At 48.4% G+C, this 19,778-nt stretch overlaps 1 protein-coding gene across 1 annotated transcript in view; it reads right to left on the minus strand.

Annotated features, from left to right (window-relative positions):
• Nucleotides 1-19,778, minus strand: part of slc5a5 (solute carrier family 5 member 5) — a 39,319-nt gene that overhangs the window by 3,562 nt on the left and 15,979 nt on the right. The window contains exons 8-14 of the mRNA XM_078198661.1: nucleotides 18,416-18,504; nucleotides 15,025-15,137; nucleotides 11,747-11,817; nucleotides 10,676-10,762; nucleotides 5,700-5,905; nucleotides 3,458-3,561; nucleotides 1,796-1,896 (exon numbers count right to left, since the gene is read on the minus strand). Coding sequence (XP_078054787.1) covers nucleotides 1,796-1,896; nucleotides 3,458-3,561; nucleotides 5,700-5,905; nucleotides 10,676-10,762; nucleotides 11,747-11,817; nucleotides 15,025-15,137; nucleotides 18,416-18,504 — 771 coding nt within the window. The remainder of the gene's footprint in view (nucleotides 1-1,795; nucleotides 1,897-3,457; nucleotides 3,562-5,699; nucleotides 5,906-10,675; nucleotides 10,763-11,746; nucleotides 11,818-15,024; nucleotides 15,138-18,415; nucleotides 18,505-19,778) is intronic.

The following is a 19,778-nucleotide window of genomic DNA, read 5'->3' on the forward strand; positions in this document are numbered from 1 at the left end:
TGCCCCTACACCCCTGCCCCTACACCCCTGCCCCTACACCCCTGCCCCAATATACCCCTGCCCCAATACACCCACCCCTACACCCCTGCCCCTACACCCCTTCCCGTACACCCCTGCCCCTACACCCCTGCCCCAATACACCCACCCCTACACCCCTGCCCCAATACACCCGCCCCTACAGCCCTGCCCCAATACACCCGCCCCTACACCCCGGCCTTGTATCCCTGCCCCTGCACCCCTGCCCCAATACCCCTGCCCCTACACTCCTGCCTCTACTCCCCTGCCCTTTATAGCCCTGCTCCCCCCCGCTGCCCCTACACACCTGCCCCTACACCCCTGCCTCTACTCCCCTGCCCTTTATCGCCCTGCCCCTCCCCCCTGCCCCTACACCCCTGCCCCTACATCCCTGGCCCTACACCCTGCTTGTACACCCCATCCCATACAGACCCATACACTCCACCTGGCAACATCTCTGCTGCATCTTCCTACACAACTGCTCCTACAGACCCCTACACCACTGTTCGTACACCCCACTCATTCACGCCCCTACACCCTCGCCCCAACATACCTTCATCCTCTCCCCACACCTCCTGCTCCAAAACCCACCCTTACCCCTGCTTAACCCCCCCTAGTAAGAAGTCTCACAACACCAGGTTAAAGTCCAACAGGTTTATTTGGTAGCAAATACCATAAGCTTTTGGAGCACAGCTCCTTCGTCAGATGGAGTGGATATCTGTTCTCCAACAGTGCACAGACACAGAAATCAAGTTAGAGAATACTAATTAGAATGCAAATCTCTACAGCCAGCCAGGTCTTAAAGATACAGATAATGTGGGTGGAGGGAGCATTCAACACAGGTTAAAGAGATGTGTATTGTCTCCAGACAGAACAGCTAGTGAGATTCTACAAGCCCAGGGGGCAAGCTGTGGGGGTTACTGATAATGTGACATAAATCCAACATCCCGGTTTAGGCCGTCCTCATGTGTGCGGAACTTGGCTATCAGTTTCTGCTCAGCGACTCTGCGCTGTCGTGTGTCGTGAAGGCCACCTTGGAGAACGCTTACCTGAAGATCCCTTGTAGAATCTCACTAGCTGTTCTGTCTGGAGACAATACACATCTCTTTAACCTGTGTTGAATGTTCCCTCCACCCACATTATCTGTACCTTTAAGACCTGGCTGGCTGTAGAGATTTGCATTCTAATTAGTATTCTGTAACTTGATTTCTGTGTCTGTGCACTGTTGGAGAACAGATATCCACTCCATCTGACGAAGGAGCTGTGCTCCGAAGGCTTATGGTATTTGCTACCAAATAAACCTGTTGGACTTTAACCTGGTGTTGTGAGACTTCTTACTGTGCTTACCCCAGTCCAACGCCGGCATCTCCACATCATAACCCCCCCTATACAGCGTTGCTCATGCACCCCCTACATTCCCAGCACTACAACTGCCTAAACTTCCGTTTCCTTAACCCCTATACCCCTCCAAAAACCCCTACATCACACACCTACCCCCTGCTCTGTGCAGAGGGGAATAGAACATGGGATATATGAGATGAGTGTGAGCAGGGGTGGGTGAGAGATAACAGCAACAAGAACTAATATTTATATAGCCCCCTTTAACATAATAAAACTGAACAAGACACTTCAAGCGATGTTATAAAACATGACACTGTGCCACATAATGGGAGGTTCAGTCAGGTGACCAAAAGCTTGGTTGAAGAGGTCAGTCAAAGAGACAGGGCCGATATTGTTGTCCCCTGTGTTACGGTCAGTGGGATGTTGCTCAGACACTTACCTCTCTGTTTTTCAACTGCTCGGTCTCCTCACAAACTGACTTCTTTTTTGAGAGATCCCACCAGAGAAGACCATCAGCAATGTCTTCCCTCTTCGTTGGCCCTAAGAGTAGAAGAAAAGACAAGCCATCTAGTATCCATTCTCCCCCTTCAACACCTTTCCCTATAGTGTGGGGGATTCACGAGCAAACACACACACACACACACACACACACACACATGCGCGCACACACACACATGCAAACACACACACACACACATGCAAACACACACACATGCAAACACACACACATGCAAACACACACACATGCAAACACACACACATATGCACACACGCACACACACACGCACGCACACACGCACACATACACACAAGTACTATTGCCAAGTTGGAATATGATGCAGGAAAATGTGAAGTTATGCAGTTTAATAGGAAGAATAAAGGATCTGAATGTTATTCAAACAGAGAAAGACTGCAGAAAGCTGCAGCTCAGGATTTTGAGGTCCCCATGCAAAAATCACAAAAAGACACCATGTGAGTTCAGCAGATAATAGGGAAAGCAAATGGAATGTTGGCTTTATTTTCGAAGGGATTGGAGTATAAAAATAGGGAAATCTTGTTCAAACTATACAAGGCATCAGTTAGACCACACCTGGGATATTGTGAACAGTTTTAGTCCCCGTATCTAAGGAAAGCTATACTGGCATTGGAGGCAGTCCAGAGAAGGTTCATTAGGTTGATCCTGGGTATGAAGGGATTTTCTTATGAGGAGAGGTTGAGTAGGTTGGGTCTGTACTCATTGGACTTCAGCATGAGAGGCGACCTTATTGAGACATATCAGATTCTCAGGGGGCTCGACAGGGTCGATGCTGAGGGGTTGTTTCCCCTTGTGGGACCAGAGAGACTAGAGGGGCATAATCTCAGAGTAAGGGGGGTTGCCCATTTAAGACATAAGGAGGAATTTCTTCTCTCAGAGGGGAGTGAATCTGTGAAATTCTTTACCGCAGAGGGCTGTTCAAGGCTGAGACAGATAGGTTTTTAATCAGTAAGGGAATTGAGGGTTATGGAGATAAGGCGGGAAAGTGGAGTTGGGGATTATCACACCAGACCAATCATGATCTCATTGAATGGGGGAGCAGACTCGATGGGCCGAATGGCCTGCTTCTAACTTCGACATGTTAATGTCTTATGTTCTCTAATTTTCTTTACTATTAAGACTCCTGGGAGAGAAAATGATTTACCTTAAGACTAAATCCACAGCGAGCAAACCTGACTTAAAATCTTATGATGAGGAAATGCCATTCAATGAGATCATGACTGATCGGATCTGATAATTCTTAACTCTGTTTTCCTGTCTTATCCCCATAGCCCTTGATTCCATGACTGAAATTTAAAATTTCTTTTAGTTGAGAATCTAAATTGACAATAAATTTGACAGAACAAGTTTACCTTGTTGGGAGATGAAGATGGCAGAATCTAACATGAGCAACCTAAATCCCATCAAAGCCCATATCCCTCTCACGCGAGATGTAGATTTTGCAAGACTTCCTTTTTCATGTTTTGATTTAAAGTTTGTTAAAGGTTTGGTTTAATAAAATAATAAAACTGTTCTCCGGCCACCACCTTCCTGGCCTGGATTCATCCTGAAGTTTGACACAGATACCTGTTAAATAACTGACTCCAATTCCAACAATCACCGTCGTTAACGTTCCCAGAATTCCATAGTAAAGGTAGGATAAGGCGTAGAACTCATCTGCAATGCTGGGCCTACAAAGGAAATGACATAAGACCATAAGACATAGGAGCAGAATTAGGCCACTTGGCCCATCGAGTCTGCTCCGCCATTCAATTATGGCTGATTTTTTTCTCATCCCCATTCTCCTGCCTTTTCCACATAACCCCTGATCCCCTTATTAATCAAGAACGTATTTATTTCTGTCTTAAAGACACTCAATGACCTGGCCTCCACAGCCTTCTGTGGCAAAGAGTTCCACAGATTCACCACTCTCTGGCTAAAGAAATTCCTCCTCATCTCTGTTTTATAGGATTCGCCTTTAGCCTGAGGTTGTGCCCTCTGGTTCTAGTTTTTCCGATTAGTGGAAACATCCTCTCCACGTCCACTCTATCCAGGCCTTGCAGTATCCTGTAAGTTTCAACAAGATCCCCGCTCATCCTTCTAAACTCCAACAAATACAGACCCAGAATCCTCAACCATTCCTCATACAACAAGCTCTTCATTCCAGGGATCATTCTTGTGAACCTCTCCTGGACCCTTTCCAAGGCCAGCACATCCTTCCTCAGATACTGGGCCCAAAACTGTTCACAATACTCCAAATGGGGTCTGACCAGAGCCTTATGCAGCCTCAGAAGTACATCCCTGCTCTTGTATTCTAACCCTTTCGACATGAATGCAAACATTGCATTTGCCTTCCTAACAGTCGACTGAACCCGCACGTTAACCTTAAGAGAATCTTGAACAATGACAGAACAGTCAGTGACATCAAGAGGGATATGAGTATCATTCCCCTGCCTTCCACCTGAACCCAGATTGATTCTGTCGGCTGAATTTTACCTATCCGACAGGAGGTAGGGGTGTGTGTGGTGGCATGTGAAATAGGGAAGGTGCCAATCCCACCACAATAGGTGCCAAAATTGGATTCGAATCCCTCCATGGTAGATGGTAAAACTTGAATTCAATAATACTCTGCAATTAAAAGTCTAATGATGACCATGAAACCATTGTTGATTGTCGTAAAAAACCCATCTGGTTCACCGGCATGGTGGTTAGTGCTGCTGCCTCACAGCGCCAGGGACCCGGGTTCAATACCCAGCTTGGGTCACTGTCTGTGCGGAATCTGCACATTCTCCCCCTTGTCTGCATGGGTTTCCTCCGGGTGCTCCAGTTTCCTCCCACAGTCCAAAGATGTGCGGGTTGGGTGGATTGGCCATGCTAAATCTCCCCTTAGTGTCAGGGGGATTAGCTAGGGTAAATGCATAGGGTTATGAGTATAGGGCCTGGGTGGGATTGTGGTCATTGCAGACTCGATGGGCCGAATGGCCTCCTTCTGCACTGTACCCAAACAGTGTGGCGACTGGGGGATTTTTACAGTAACTTCATTGCTGTGTTAATGTAAGCCTGCTTGTGATACTAACAAATAAACTTAAACATTGTTCTTTAGGGAAGGAAATCTGCCGTCCTTACCTGGTCTGACCTACATGTGACTCCAGAGCCACAGCAATGCCCTCTGAAATGGCCCAGCAAGCTACTCAGTTCAAGGGGAATGAGAGCTGGGCAGCAAATGCTGGCCTAGCCAATGACACCATGTCCCACAAATTAATAATAATAAATTGAATTTGTTAACAAGCCAATCGGCCCTGATAAAACGATGCCCCCTTCATTATATGGTTGGCATGACCAGTCTGCTGGGAGTGGGCAGCCTGTTTAAACTAAAAACCTTTTAAAAGGATGGTAAGGAATGTGGCATGTTCTATCTTCAGGGGGTTGCCCCCTAAGACAGTACCACTCCCTTCTTCCTATCCACCTGCTTACCAAAACCCATAACCCCAAAATGCTGCCCTCCCTCCCTCCCTAACCTGGCCGCACCCTCCCCACCCAATTCCCAAGATGGACCTTGGTCTGGGATCTATTGAGGCTTCTCCTTGGGGTTGCATGCAGTTCCAGCAGTGGCCACCAATGAGATATTGGTGCTGTTGGGACCGCCAGGGCATTGAGGGCAGAAGCCCCACTGATGGGCAACATAGACCATGCGCAGCGTGTTATGGCTGCGGGGCGGATTGGCACCGAGTTGTTTTCCTGACGACGTTGCCCTTGGTAGGGAGGGCAAAATATTAGCCCTGCCCCCCACCCCACCACCCCAGCCACCCAACCCCCCGTTATATCTCACCTGTTCTTTGATCCAGATATCGGTGCTCCTGTCTCAACAAGCCAGACGCTGCCATTGGCTGTCGTGTTGGGATGGTGTAGGAGGTGGCAGCTGTCGGTGCTCAGTGGCAGGGTTCCCATTCGCTGCGGGCTGGGTGGGTAGAGAATGCCCCCCACTGACACCCAGAGAGAAATTGCAAATCCAGCCACCACGCCTGAAAACGCACCCTGGCAAAGAGAGGACACGGATCAGGAATCCCAATGATCCCCCGGTTAAAGAACTCCGAGAAACACTCAAACAACAGGAGACCGGTGGCTTCTGCTAGTGAACCAAAAGGTCGATGGGTTATTTTAAAGGAACACAACACAGGGGGCGGAATTCCCCAACGCTTCCCACCAATGGCATCTTCCAGCCCCGACGCAATCGATAGCAATTTACATTCCTCGTAGTAATTACTGTCAGGGAACCCGCAGCAGGAGGTCAACTTCGCTCGGGACCGGAAGGTAGGGGGGAGAGGTTGGCGAATTCCACCCATAGAATTTACAGAAACAGGTGTGATGATACTGTGCCTTTAAGAAATGTACTTTAATCATGTTTCTCTGCAGGATTTTTTGTTGGCACCGTGTTGTCTGCAGCCAATGTCCTTTATTGTTACTGAAGCAGTATAATTAACACTGTGTTGATTTTTAACCTGGGCTAATGCAATGTTCTGTGGTTTTAATACTCCTTTGGCGATTACAGTGAGGATAGATGGGTTGTATATTGTGAGAATTCAGTGAGTATATTGGGTTGTTTAGGAGAGGCCTTTAGTGAATATATTTAAGTGTGAGGTCTTTAAAATTTCAATGAGGATATTTGAGTGGAACTTGATTTGGGGATGATTGACAGGTCAGCTGGCGTGCCTGGGCACTGCCTTTTTTTTTACAGAGCATTCCAAATTTTTAAATTTGTTTCTCAGTTGCTACAGAGGGGAGGTAATAGCCCAGTGGTATCATCCCTAGACTATTAATCCAGTAACTCAGCTGATGCTCTGGGGACGTGGGTGGAATTCGAATTCAGTAAAAAATATCAGGAATTAAGAATCTACTGATGACCATGAAACCATTGCCGATTGTTGGAAAAACCCATCTGGCTCACTGATGTCCTTTAGGGAAGGAAATCTGCCGTCCTATAGTAACATTAACGATTTGCAGGAAGGAGCTGAAGGCACTGTTGCTAAGTTTGCAGATAATACAAAGATATGTAGAGGGACAGGTGGTATTGAGGAAGCAAGGGGGCTGCAGAAGGACTTGGAGAGGTTAGGAGAGTGGGCAAAGAAGTGGCAGGTGGAATACAATGTGGAAAAGTGTGAGGTTATGCACTTTGGAAGGAGGAATGGAGGCATAGACTATTTACTGAATGGGAAAAGGCTTAGAAAATCAGAAACACAAAGGGAGTTGGGAGTCATTGTTCAAGATTCTCTTAAGGTTAACGTGCAGGTTCAGTCGGCAGTTAGGAAGGCAAATGCAATGTTAGCATTCATGTCGAGAGGGCTAGAATACAAGAGCAGGGATGTACTTCTGAGGCTGTATAAGGCTCTGGTCAGATCCCATTTGGAGTATTGTGAGCAGTTTTGGGCCCCGTATCTGAGGAAGGATGTGCTGGCCTTGTAAAGGGTCCAGAGGAGATTCACAAGAATGATCCCTGGAATGAGTAGCTTGTCATATGAGGAACGGTTGAGGACTCTGGGTCTGTACTAGTTGGAGTTTAGAAGGATGAGGGGGGATCTCATTGAAACTTACAGGATACTGCAAGGCCTGGATAGAGTGGACGTGGAGAGGATGTTTCCACCAGTAGGAAAAGCTAGAACCAGAGGGCACAACCTCAGGCTAAAGGCGATGATCCTTTAAACCAGAGATGAGGAGGAATTTCTTCAGCCAGAGAGTGGTGAATCTGTGGAACGCTTTGCCACAGAAGGCTGTGGAGGCCGGGTCATTGTGTGTCTTTAAGGCAGAGATAGATAGGTTCTTGATTAATAAGGGGATCAGGGGTTCTGGGAAAAAGGCAGGAGAATGGGGATGAGAAAAATAAATCAGCCATGATTGAATGGCAGAGCAGACTCGATGGGCCGAGTGGCCTAATTCTGCTCCTATGTCTTACAGTCCTTACCTGGTCTGGCCTACATGTGACTCCAGAGCCACAGCAATGTGGTTGGCCCTCAACTGCCCTATGAAATGGCCCAGCAAACCACTCAGTTCCAGGGCAATTAGGGATGGGCAACAAATGCTGGCCAGCCAGCGACACCCATGTCCCATGAATGAATTTTTAAAAAGCTGGTGGAAGGAGGCAGTGTCTCTATCTCTCTCTCTCTCGCTCTCCAGAGGCTTTCTGCAAGTTCCAAGACAAGGAAGCATTGGAGATTTGATCCAATATTCAGAAGACCAATTCACAGTCGGTGTAAAAGCAGCAAATCCAGCATCACGGGAACAAACTTGCTTTCTGTGCCAAGTCTGAAGAAGAGTATATGTCTGTGGGGTTTGACTTGGAACATCAGAGGTAGCTAGCAGTTCGCAGTGATACTGTATCATGTTTAAATCTTGCAACTGGTTAAAAAATATGCGAATTCTTTTTGTTGTATTTTAACTGTGTTCTCAAATAAATAAAAGCTTCCTAGTGGGTCACTTGAATCATACCTGAAGTGACACACTTTGGGGGGGTGCGGGGGGGATTCTCTCAGCCCACTGCGCAGCGGGCCAGGAAACCCAGGCAGAGGCCATTTAGCGAGCTCCCCACTGGGCGCCAAGGCCTCCACGAGTCCCACCGGAGCCACCAGCTCCACGCCAGAAATCGGCACAGAGCTGTATAATTTATGCTAATGAGGATTTAAATCCCATTAGCGAGCCTGGGAGTGAAGTCTCTGGGCCCACTAGAGTCTTCACCCACCACCCCCCCACCCCAATCCCCCAGAAGTGTCTACTCCAGCGGGGTCTACAACAGCTCCCCACCATCAGGTGGTGTGAAGGGAGACCATGGATGCCCCCATCCTCCAGCCCCAGGAGGTCAGGGTAAGGGAAGGATGTCCCCTGGGCATTGCAAGCCTGGGCCCCTGGCACTGCCCAAGGGGCAAAGTGGCAATGCCCAGGGGGCATCTTGGCACTGCCTAGCAGACACAGGGGGTAGACCGGGGGGGAGAGGGGGGGGGGGTGAGGGGAGGGGGGGAGGCCTTTTGGGGGCGGGGCCTAAGGGGGGGAGATTGGTATGGGTGGGAGGGGATCCCGCTGCCACTCTGCACTTTGGGATCAGTGACATAGGGAAGGAGGCCGGCCATCGGGGCTGAACATCGAGGTGAGAGCGGGACACCCTGCCGGGGTGGGGAGGTTGGGGGGGGGGGGTGGGGAGGTTGGGGGAAGAGCGGAGGGGGGGTCAGACCTACGGGGCAGGGGGAAATGCAGAGGTGAGTGAGATAAGGACTGCCAGGAGGGAGATCGAGGCAGGTCGGGGTGGGGTCCAGGCTGGCCCGGACACATCCAAGAGGCCAGCGTTCAGGGGTTCAGGGGGGTGGGGTGTGGGGGTTTGGCAAGGCCAGCGCTGGGGGATTGTGGGGCTGGCCGGTGTTCGGGAGGCCTTGCCAGCGGGATTAGGCCCTGCCCCCGGATTTTTCCCGAAATTCACGCTGAGACACTCCACAGTGCACAGAGTGTGGGAGATTCATTTTGAAACTTCCGCTGAAAAAACCAGCGTGATTTACTCCAGTTTTTATGCAAATTCGACGTTTAGAACCTTTTTGGGAGAATCGCCCCCCCACTCCTAATGCTCACCCTAATGCCAAAATCAGATGGAATAATTAGAGTCTGGGCTAACTTCACAAAACACCTTAGAGTTTCTGCCCTGGGTCTAAACACAGGCCATTCAGCCCAACCATCAATGCTGGTGTTTCACACGAGTCTCCTCCCACTCCTCTTCACCTCACCCTATCAGCATACTCTTCTGGGTAATTTCCTGTCACATGTTTATTCAACTTCCCCTGAATGCCTTAAATCATAGATTTTGTTCGTTTTAAATGTGGGTAAAACACAAACCGAATCTGCTGCTGCTTTGAAGTTTTCACTCCAGTTTAAAACTGCAATACGGAGAGTTATTTTTATTTATGGGACATGTGCGTCATTAGCTGGCCAGCATTTATTACCCATCTCTAGTTGCCCGAAGGCAGTTAAGAGTCAACCACATTGCTGTGGCTCTGGAGTCACATGTAGGCCAGACCGGGTAAGGACATTAGTGAACCAGATGGGGTTTTCTGACAATCAACACTAGTTTCATGGTCATCAGTAGATTCTTAATTCCAGATATTTTGTATTGAATTCAAATTCCAACAGCTGCCGTGGTGGGATTCGAACCCAGGTCCCCAGAACATTAGCTGAGTTTTTGGATCGATAGTCTAGTGATAATACCACTAGGCCACCTCCCCAAAGTGAAGGAGGTTACAAGGATGGACAGGGTGAAGCCATGGGGGAATTAGAAAATGAGGAAGATTAAAGGGTTGGTGGACAGGGAACTTAAGTAGACCAAAGTGTTGTGTGATTACAAGAAGAAATTAGATTTCGCTCTTGGGGCTAGAGGGATCGAGGGATATGGAGGGAAGGGGGGGATCAGGATATTGAATTCGATGATCAGCCATGATCAAAATGAATGGCGAAGCAGGCTAGAAGGGCCGAATGGCCTCCTCCTGCTTCGAGTCTCTATGTTTCTGTGTAGGTCAGCAAATACAAGGCAGACTTTGTCTTGCCTTGGCGCGATTTGGGATAGGATAGTTATGATTGAGTTCACATGTGGAGTGTGTGCAAACTGGGAGGCTGGCTTTATCCAGTAATACAACAGGACAGAATCGCAAATAAACTTGCTGCGCGATCTCCCACCAAATTAACCTGACTCCGAGCACCGCAATGACATATATTGATGCAGGTGGGTGTGTGAGTCATCGAGAGAAAGCCACCTTGTTGGACAGTTTGGATTGTACTTACTTTGGTGTTTGCAGGGGGTATAAATATCCCAAGGATAAATGCTCCCAACAAAGGGTTACTGATGACGCTCATCACTGTGAAAGAACCCTGGGGAAAAGTTTGAATATTTGATGTTAGACTTTGCATGGAGACCAGCTGGGTTACTTTGGGCGCGATTCCACCAACGGAAAACCAGAGTGATTCCCAGTGGCATCAGCGGGGCCTGTCAGGTGTTCTCCCACCTTTAGCATGTCAAGATATGTCAGGGTGCCGAGAGACAGGCCCCTCCACCCTGGTAACTCACCCCCTACCCCCCGCGCTGACATGTGGAGCACCCTCAGCACAAAAGGGCATCCTCCCCACTACCACTGAAGGAATAGATATCACCCCCCCCCCCTTCCCCCCTTCCCCCCTTCCCCCCCCCAACCCCCCCCACCACTCTCACATCACACAGGCATGAGGATGACTTGAACCTTCCCCCCACCCCGCCACAGCCTAGGGCCTCTCTCCCACCCACCACCCACTCCCACACCCAGCAGGAGAGATACTATGAGATTGGGTCCCCTCATTCCCTGTATCCTCCAGGCCCTCTAGCCTACGCATCCCAGGACACTACGGGGCAATTTAGCATGGCCAGTCCACCTAACCCACACGTCTTTTGGACTGTGGGAGGAAACCAGAGCAGCCGGAGGAAACCCAGGCAGATATGGGGAGAATGTGCAAACTCCACGCAGACAGTGACCCAAGTCGGGAATCGAACCCATGTCCCTGGAGCTGTGAGGCAGAAGTGTTAACCACTGTGCCGCCCCCCATAACGTATGGCATATGGAACACTGCAGTGATTTTGAACAGTTCCGGGTGTCCATGGGGAATGGATATCAGAGAGGCCAGGGCACTTCAAAGCTTTTAAAGGACAGAGACAATAAAGAATATCTTTCCCAGAATGTTGCCTGAAATCTCCATCCCAAGAGTGAACACCACCTTTCCCAGGGCAACAAGGACAAGTGGAGCCACCATCCCTGGGGAGAGTGCCGAGGTCAACACCTTACCCCCAGCCTGAGTCCACCCAACCCCCAGATCGCATCAACGTACCTGCAAGACCCCTCCTCCAAGCAGCGAGGACAATGCGGCAAAAATGACACAGGCAGAACCATACAGCAGAGCTGTACAAAACACAGAGAAGGTGTTTACTACAACAACAACAACACATTGCATTTACATAGCACCCTTAATATCGCTAAAAATATCAAGTTGCTTGAGAGGAATATTGACCTTGAGCCACAAAAGGAACCATGAAGACAGGTGGTCAAAAGCTTGGTTAAAGAGGGAGATTTTCATAGAATCCTACAATGCAGCAGGAGGCCATTCAGCCCATCGAATCTGCACCAACCACAGTTCAAACCAGGCTGTATCCCCATAATCCCATGCATTTTCCCTAGCTAGTCCCCCTCACACCGAAGGGGCAATTTAGCATGGCCAATCCACCTAACCCACACATCTTTGGACTGTGGGAGGAAACCAGAGAATCCGGAGGAAACCCACGCAGACATGGGGAGAACGTGCAGATTCCGCACAGACAGTGACCTAAGCCAGGAGTCAAACCCAGGTCCCTAGCGTTGTGAGGCAGCAGTGTTAACCATTGTGCCACAATATCTTAAAGGAGTAGAGAGACTAGAGAGGCTTAAGGAGGGAATTGATTTGATTTGATTTATTATTGTCACGTGTTTTAGTAGGCAGTGAAAAGTATTGTTTCTTGCATTCTATGTAGACAAAGCATACCGTTCATAGAGAAGGAAAGAAGAGGGTGCAGAATGTAGTGTTACAGTCATAGCTAGGGTGTAGAGAAAGATCAACGTAATGCGAGGTAGGTCCATTCAAAAGTCTGACAGCAGCAGGGAAGAAGCTGTTCTTGAGTCGGTTGGTATGTGGCCTCAGACTTCTTCCCAATGGAAGAAGGTGGAAGAGAGAATGTACAGGGTGTGTGGGGTCCTTACTTATGCTGGCTGTTTTTCCAAGGCAGCGGGAAGTGTAGACAGAGTCAATGGATGGGAGGCTGGTTTGCGTGATGGATTGGGCTACATTCACAACCCTTTGTAGTTCCTTGCGGTCTTGGGCAGAGCAGGAGCCATACCAAGCTGTGATACAACTAGAAAGGATGCTTTCTATGGTGCATCGGTAAAAATTGGTGAGTGTCGTAGTGGACATGCCAAATTTCCTTAGTCTTCTGCGAAAGTAGAGGTGTTGGTGGGCTTTCTTAACTATAGTCTTATTTCTAGAACTTCTCGAAATTCGAGAACTTTACATCTAGAAAGCTGATGACACATTTGCCAATGGTGGAGTGATTAAAATTGGGGATGATCAGGACTCCCGAATTGGAGAGGGCAGAGATTTTGGAGGGTTTTAGGGCTGGAGGAAGTTAGAGAGATAGGGGAGGGGTGGAAACAGAGAGAAGCTGTGACCTTATTAAATATGACCATAAGAAATAGGGACAAGAGTAGGCCATTCAGGCCTTCGAGCCTGCTCTGCCATTCAATAGGTTCATGGCTGGAATAACCATATGACGGTCATTTTTGTTTTCTTATTCATTCATGGGACCAGGGCCTCATTGGCAAGGATGTCAATTATTGCCAACCTCTAATTGCCCTTGAATAGGTGGTGGGAGCCACAATCCTGAACAAAGAATGAAGAAAATTACAGCACAGGAACAGGCCCTTCGGCCCTCCAAGCCTTAACTGACCATCCTGCCTGACTGAACTAAAACCCCTACCCTTCTGGGGACCATATCCCTCTATTGCCAGCCTATTCATGTATTTGTCCAGACGCCCCTTAAAAGTCACTATCGTATCTGCTTCCACGACCTCCCCCGGCAGCGAGTTCCAGACATCCACCACCCTCTGTGTAAAAAACTTGCCTCATACATCTCCTTTAAACCTTGCCCTTTGCACCTTAAACCTGTGCCCCCTAGTAATTGACTCTTCCACCCTGGGAAAAAGCTTCTGACGATCCACTCTGTCCATGCCCCTCATAATCTTGTAGACTTCTATCAGGTCGCCCCCTCAACCTCTGTTGTACCAGTGAGAACAAACCAAGTTTCTCCAACCTCTCTTCATAGCTGATGCCCTCCATACCAGATAACATCCTGGTAAATCTTTCCTGTACTCTCTCCAAAGCCTCCACACCTTGACCAGTCCTGATTAGTCGCCTGAACTGCTGCAGTCCATGTGGTGTAGGTACATCCACGGTGCTGTTAGGGAGGGAGTAAATCGGGTGAGCTGAAGACTGTCATCGATGATCCTGGGGTCGGAGAAGCACAAGATGGATCATCCACTTGTCTCTTCTGGCTGAAGACACCTGCAAATGATTCAACTTTGATCTTTGCACTCACACGCATTTGAACCTCAAGCCTGTTCCTTTGCTGAAACTATTGTGTTGTTTCATCATGGGCTTCACTTCACTCATTGTAATCTTCGGAGAGAGGTGAATGAGCCAAGGGAACCTGTCCAATGAGATAAAACTCGGTCCAACCTTCAGGGTAAACTTTGCACAGATTCAGCGATGCTAATCACACGTTGACATTTTGTATTATTGACTCGCGGCCAGTCACATTCCACAGATACGGCCCCAAAAAAGCACCTAATGTTTTCCGTTTTGACCTTGGAAATGTTACTTATTTCTTATGGTTTGGGTGAGGGAAATTCTGAATATTTCTGAGCACATTTTACTATTTATTGTTTAACGCCATTTGCTACACTCGTGCTTATGGTCGATAATCCTGGTGTTAACTAATTATGTATCCCGCTCTTAGCACACAAGTAACATAAGTTAAAGATTATTTTTTATTATTGTCACAAGCAGGCTTACATTAACATTGCAATGAAGTTACTGTGAAAATCCACAGTCCGAAAGATGTGCTGGTTAGGGTGCATTGGCCGTGCTAAATTCTCCCTCAGTGTACCCGAACAGGTGCCGGAGTGTGACGACTAGGGGATTTTCACAGTAACTTCATGTAGGAGTTAATGTAAGCCTACTTGTGACACTAATAAATAAATAAACTTTAACTGTGGGAGGAAACCGGAGCACCCGGAGGAAACCCACACAGACAGGGGGAGAACGTGCAGACTCCACACAGACAGTGACCCAAGCTGGGAATCGAACCCGGATCCCTGGCGCTGTGAAGCAGCAGCGCTAACCACTCTGCCGCCGTGCTGCCACATGGTCCACATGACCCATTCGTGCTCTTTCTGCTGTTGTTCTGCAGCAAACTGCAATTCCGGGTGATGGAAAGTCAGCGCCCACAGCCATTGTTCATTATTGGCCTTATCCAGCATCCTGCAGATTGGAGACATGGAAATGTGCCGACAGATACTCACACAATCCTTTCGATATCAGGATGAGTTTCTTCTCAGACCGGACTTTCATTCTGGGCTTGATGACGTCCTCCACAGTGACGGCTGCCATCGCATTGATACTGGTGGAAACTGTGCTGGAAATAAAACAGCATTTCAAGCTACGGTCCTCACACAGCTTTGGCCTGAATTGAGTGCGAGCACTCGGACTATGGGGTAGGAAGCTTTGGGCTTTGAAACCGCCAGTGAGTCAAATAGGCAGGAAAGCGGGAATATTGGAGGAACTGACCTTCCCATGTGAACTCTGAACCTTACTGTTTGTCAAATGGAGGCTAAAGGTCAGACAGGATAAGTCGAAGATCAAGAGGGCATCCTGGCCAACAGTCATCCCTCATTCAACAATGCTGGAGTTGTCATTCATCTGGTGGATGTTTGCCGGATGTTACTGGCTGCGAAACGCAACACATTTTGTTCAAATAAAGCATTGTGTCCCGAGGGGAGGGAAAACTGACATTAATATCCCACCTTTCCCAGTCTCAGAATGTTTCATAGCACTTAACGGATAGGGAACCACTTTTGAATTGTAGACACAATTCCATGTGAATGCGACGACAAGTTTACACACAGCAAGATCCCACAAACAGCAATGGAATGAATGACCAGTTAATCTGTAATTGATAATGGCGATTGAGGGAAAGGTTGTTGGTCTGGACACTGGGTAACCTCCCCTTTTGTTCTTTACAAGACACATCACAGGCTCTTTAATGTACACCCAGACAGGCAGGTGTGACCACAGTTAATGTGAGCCTTGTATTATTTGAATGGATGTAAATTGAGAGAGGTGGATACTCAGCGACACCTTGGATTCCTTGTGCATCGGTCACTGAAAGTAAGCGCGCAGGTACAGCAGGCAGTGAAGAAGGCAAATGGTATGTTGGCCTTCATAGCGAGAGGATTTGAGTATTGCGTGTTGCGTTTCGCAGCCAGTAACATCCGGCAAACATCCACCAGATGAATGACAACTTCAGCATTGTTGAATGAGGGATGAATGTTGGCCAGGATGCCCTCTTGATCTTCAACTTATCCTGTCTGACCTTTAGCCTCCATTTGACAAGCAGAAAGGTTCAGAGTTCACATGGGAAGGTCAGCCTTCATAGCGAGAGGATTTGAGTATAGGGATAGGAATGTTTTGCTGCAATTGTATAGGGCATTGGTGAGGCCACACCTGGAGTAGTGTGTGCTGTTTTGGTGTCCTTATCTGAGGAAGGATGTCCTTGCTGTAGAGGGAGTACAGCGAAGATTTACCAGGCTGATTCCTGGGATGGCAGATCTGTCACATGAGGAAAGACTAAGTCGGTTAGGATTATATTCATTGGAGTTGAACAGAGTGAGAGGGATCTCATAGAAACTTATAAAATTCCAACAGGATTAGATAAGGTAGATTCAGAAAGAATGTTCTGATGGTGAGGGAGACCAGAACTAGGGGCCATAGTTTGAGGATAAGGGGTAAACCTTTTAGAACTGAGGTGAGGAGGGTGGTGAATGTGTGGAATTCACTACCACAGAATGTAGTTGAGGCCAAAATGTTGTCTGATTTCAAGAAGAAATTAGATACAGCTTTTGGGGTTAAAGGGATCAAGGGATATAGCGGGAAGGGAGGATCAGGATATTGAATTCAATGATCTGCCATGATCAAAATGAATGGCGGAGCAAGCTCGAAGGGCTGAATGGCCTCCGCCTGCTTCTAGTTTCTATGTTTCCATGACGCCGTGCTCCCTCACTTTGTCACTGCATTGCCATCTTAGACTATGTGTTCAACACCTGGAGTGGGGCTTGAGCAGGACAATTGCTTTCTGACTCATCGATGTGAGTGTTAGCAACTCAGCCCTATTCCCTCACACACTCTATCACCATGGCAACGCCAGCAAGAAAGATGTCAATGTGTTAGCGGCAGCTCAGAGAAGGTTCACCGGACTGTAACCTGGATTGGGTGAGTTGTCTCATGAGGAAAGGTTGGACAGGCTAGGCCTGTATCCGCTGGAGTTTAGAAGTGTAAGAGGCAACTTGGCTGAAACATAAAAGATCCTGAGGAGATTTGAAAGGGCTGGATGTGGGGAGGATGTTTCCCCTTGTGGGAGAATCTGGAAATGGGTTCGCTGTTTAAAAATAAGGGGTCACCCATTTAAAATGGAGGTGAGGCAAAATTGTTTCTCTCAGAGGGTTGTGAATCTTTGGAACTCTCCTCCTGAGAATGGTGATGGAGGCAGAGTCTTGGAACGTTTTTAAGGCAGAGATGGATAGATTCTTGGTAAGCAAGGGGGTGATAGGTGATCAGGGGTCGGAGCGATGCAGATCTGGTCGCCACACTACCAGAAGGTTGTGGAGGCTTTGGAGAGGGTACAGGACTCCAACCCCAGGATCATCAATGACAGTCTTCAGCTCACCTGATTTACTCCCTCCCTAACAGCACTGTGGATGTACCTACACCACACATACTGCGGCAGTTCAGGGGACTGATCAGGATGTGGAGGCTTTGGAGAGGGTACAGAAAAGATTTACCAGCCTGTCGCCTGGTGTGGAGGGCATTAGCTATGGGGGGAGGTTGGAGATACTTGGTTTGTTCTCACTGGAACAACAGAGGTTGAGGGGCCACCTGATAGAAGTCTACAAGATTATGAGGGGCATGGACAGAGTGGATAGTCAGAAGCTTTTTCCCAGGGTGGAAGAGTCAATTACTGGGGGGCATAGGTTTAAGGTGTGAGGGGCAAGATTTAAAGGAGATGTACGAGGCAAGTTTTTTACACAGAGGGTGGTGGGCGCCTGGAACTCGCTGCCGGGGGAGGTAGTGGAAGCAGATACGATAGTGACTTTTAAGGGGCATCTTGACAAATACATGAATGGGATGGGAATAGAGGGATATAGTCCCCGGAAGGGTAGGGGGTTTTAGTTCAGATGGGCAGCATGGTCAGTTAAGGCTTGGAGGGCCGAAGGGCCTGTTCCTGTGCTGTAATTTTCTTTGTTCTCTGTTCAGATTTGAGGTTGCTATCAGATCAACCATGATCTTAATAAATGGCGGAGTAGGCTCGAGGGGCTGAATGGCCTACTCCTGCTCCTTGTTCATATGTTGCTAAAACCATGGGGACAATAAATTCCTTCTAAGTCTTAATCTAACGATTGAGTGGCTATCCAGGAACTGTCTACTGGACACCCTTGCAGGAGCATCAACACCACAAAGGATGGCAGAGGGTTCCAGAAGAATTGCTATCCTCTCAGAGCCACAGGAGATGGTGAACAAATCCCAGCCTTGCCCACATCAGCCACCCATTTCAAAAGATTCGACCGCTATGAGACTTGACAGAAATCCTTTCAGAGATATTGGAATGATTGGAGGCTCCCCTCAATGCCATAGTGATACCTCAGTGTCCCACTGAAGGCAGCAGACAGGAACAATCCGGGAACTCCAGGGTACGTCTGAAATATGTCCAGCACCATGTACGGCATCATCTGAAAGTGGAAAGAGAGTCTGATAGAAACTAACATCAAGGACCATAATTTGTCAAAACTACAGCAACAACTCACGTTTAGAAAGTGTTGTTAATGTAATAAACCCCCCCATCCCCCTTCACAGGAGAATTATTAATCCAAATATGTCCCCAGTCCTCACAGGGAGACATTAGGACAGATAATCACAAATATTCAGTCAAAGATAGATAGAAGATAGAAACCCTACAGTGCAGAAAGAGGCCCTTCGGCCCATCGAGTTTGCACCGACCACAATCCCACCCAGGCCCTATCCCCATATATTTTACCCACTAATCCCTCTAACCTACACATCTCAGGACTCTAAGGGGCAATTTAGCATGGCCAATCAACCCCCCTAACCTGCACATCTTTGGAGTGTGGGAGGAAACCGGAGCACCCGGAGGAAACCCACGCAGACACGAGGAGAATGTGCAAACTCCACACAGACAGTGACCCAAGCTGGGAATCGAACCCAGGTCCCTGGAGCTGTGAAGCAGCACTGCTAACCACTGTGCTACCGAGGTCATATCTGAGGAATGTTTCAAAGGACAAAAGTATGGGAGGGAGGCGGAGAGGAGTCGTAGAATCATAGAATTCCTGCAGTGCAGAAGGAGGCCATTCGGCCCACCGAGTCTGCACTGACTCCACATATTTACCCTGCTAATCCCCCGAACCAACACATAATTTAGCATGGCCAATCCCCCTAATCTGCACAACTTTGGAATAGGGTGCAAATTCCAGGATTTAGGACCTCGGCAATTGAACTCACGGCCAATTTGGCCAGAATTGTCTTAGCACAACTTGACATTAAAAAAGCAGGGGTGGGGTGTTTGGGCGGGGCGGGGGGGGGAGGGGTGCCTAGGGAATAGAATAGAATCCCTACAGTGCAGAAGGAGGCCCTTCGGCCCATCAAGCCTGCACCAACAACTGTCCCACCCAGGTTCTATTCCTGTAACCCATGTATTCACCCTGTTAGTCCCCTGACCCTAAGGGGCAATTTAACACGGCCAATCAACCTAACCCGCACATCTTTGGACTGTGGGAGGAATCCGGAGCACCCGGAGGAAACCCATGCAGACACAGGGAGAATTTGCAAACTCCACACAGACAGTGACCCGAGGCGGGAATTGAACCTGGGTCCCTGGGCGCTGTGAGGCTGCAGTGCTAACCACTGTGCCACCGTGTCACCCCATCTTTGGGATAGGGTGGAAATTCCGGGGCCTTGGACCTTGGCAACTAAAGGCACGGTTAAATTT

This window comes from Mustelus asterias, chromosome 26 (genome assembly GCF_964213995.1).
Source record: "Mustelus asterias chromosome 26, sMusAst1.hap1.1, whole genome shotgun sequence".
In the NCBI taxonomy this organism is placed as follows: Eukaryota; Metazoa; Chordata; class Chondrichthyes; order Carcharhiniformes; family Triakidae; genus Mustelus; species Mustelus asterias.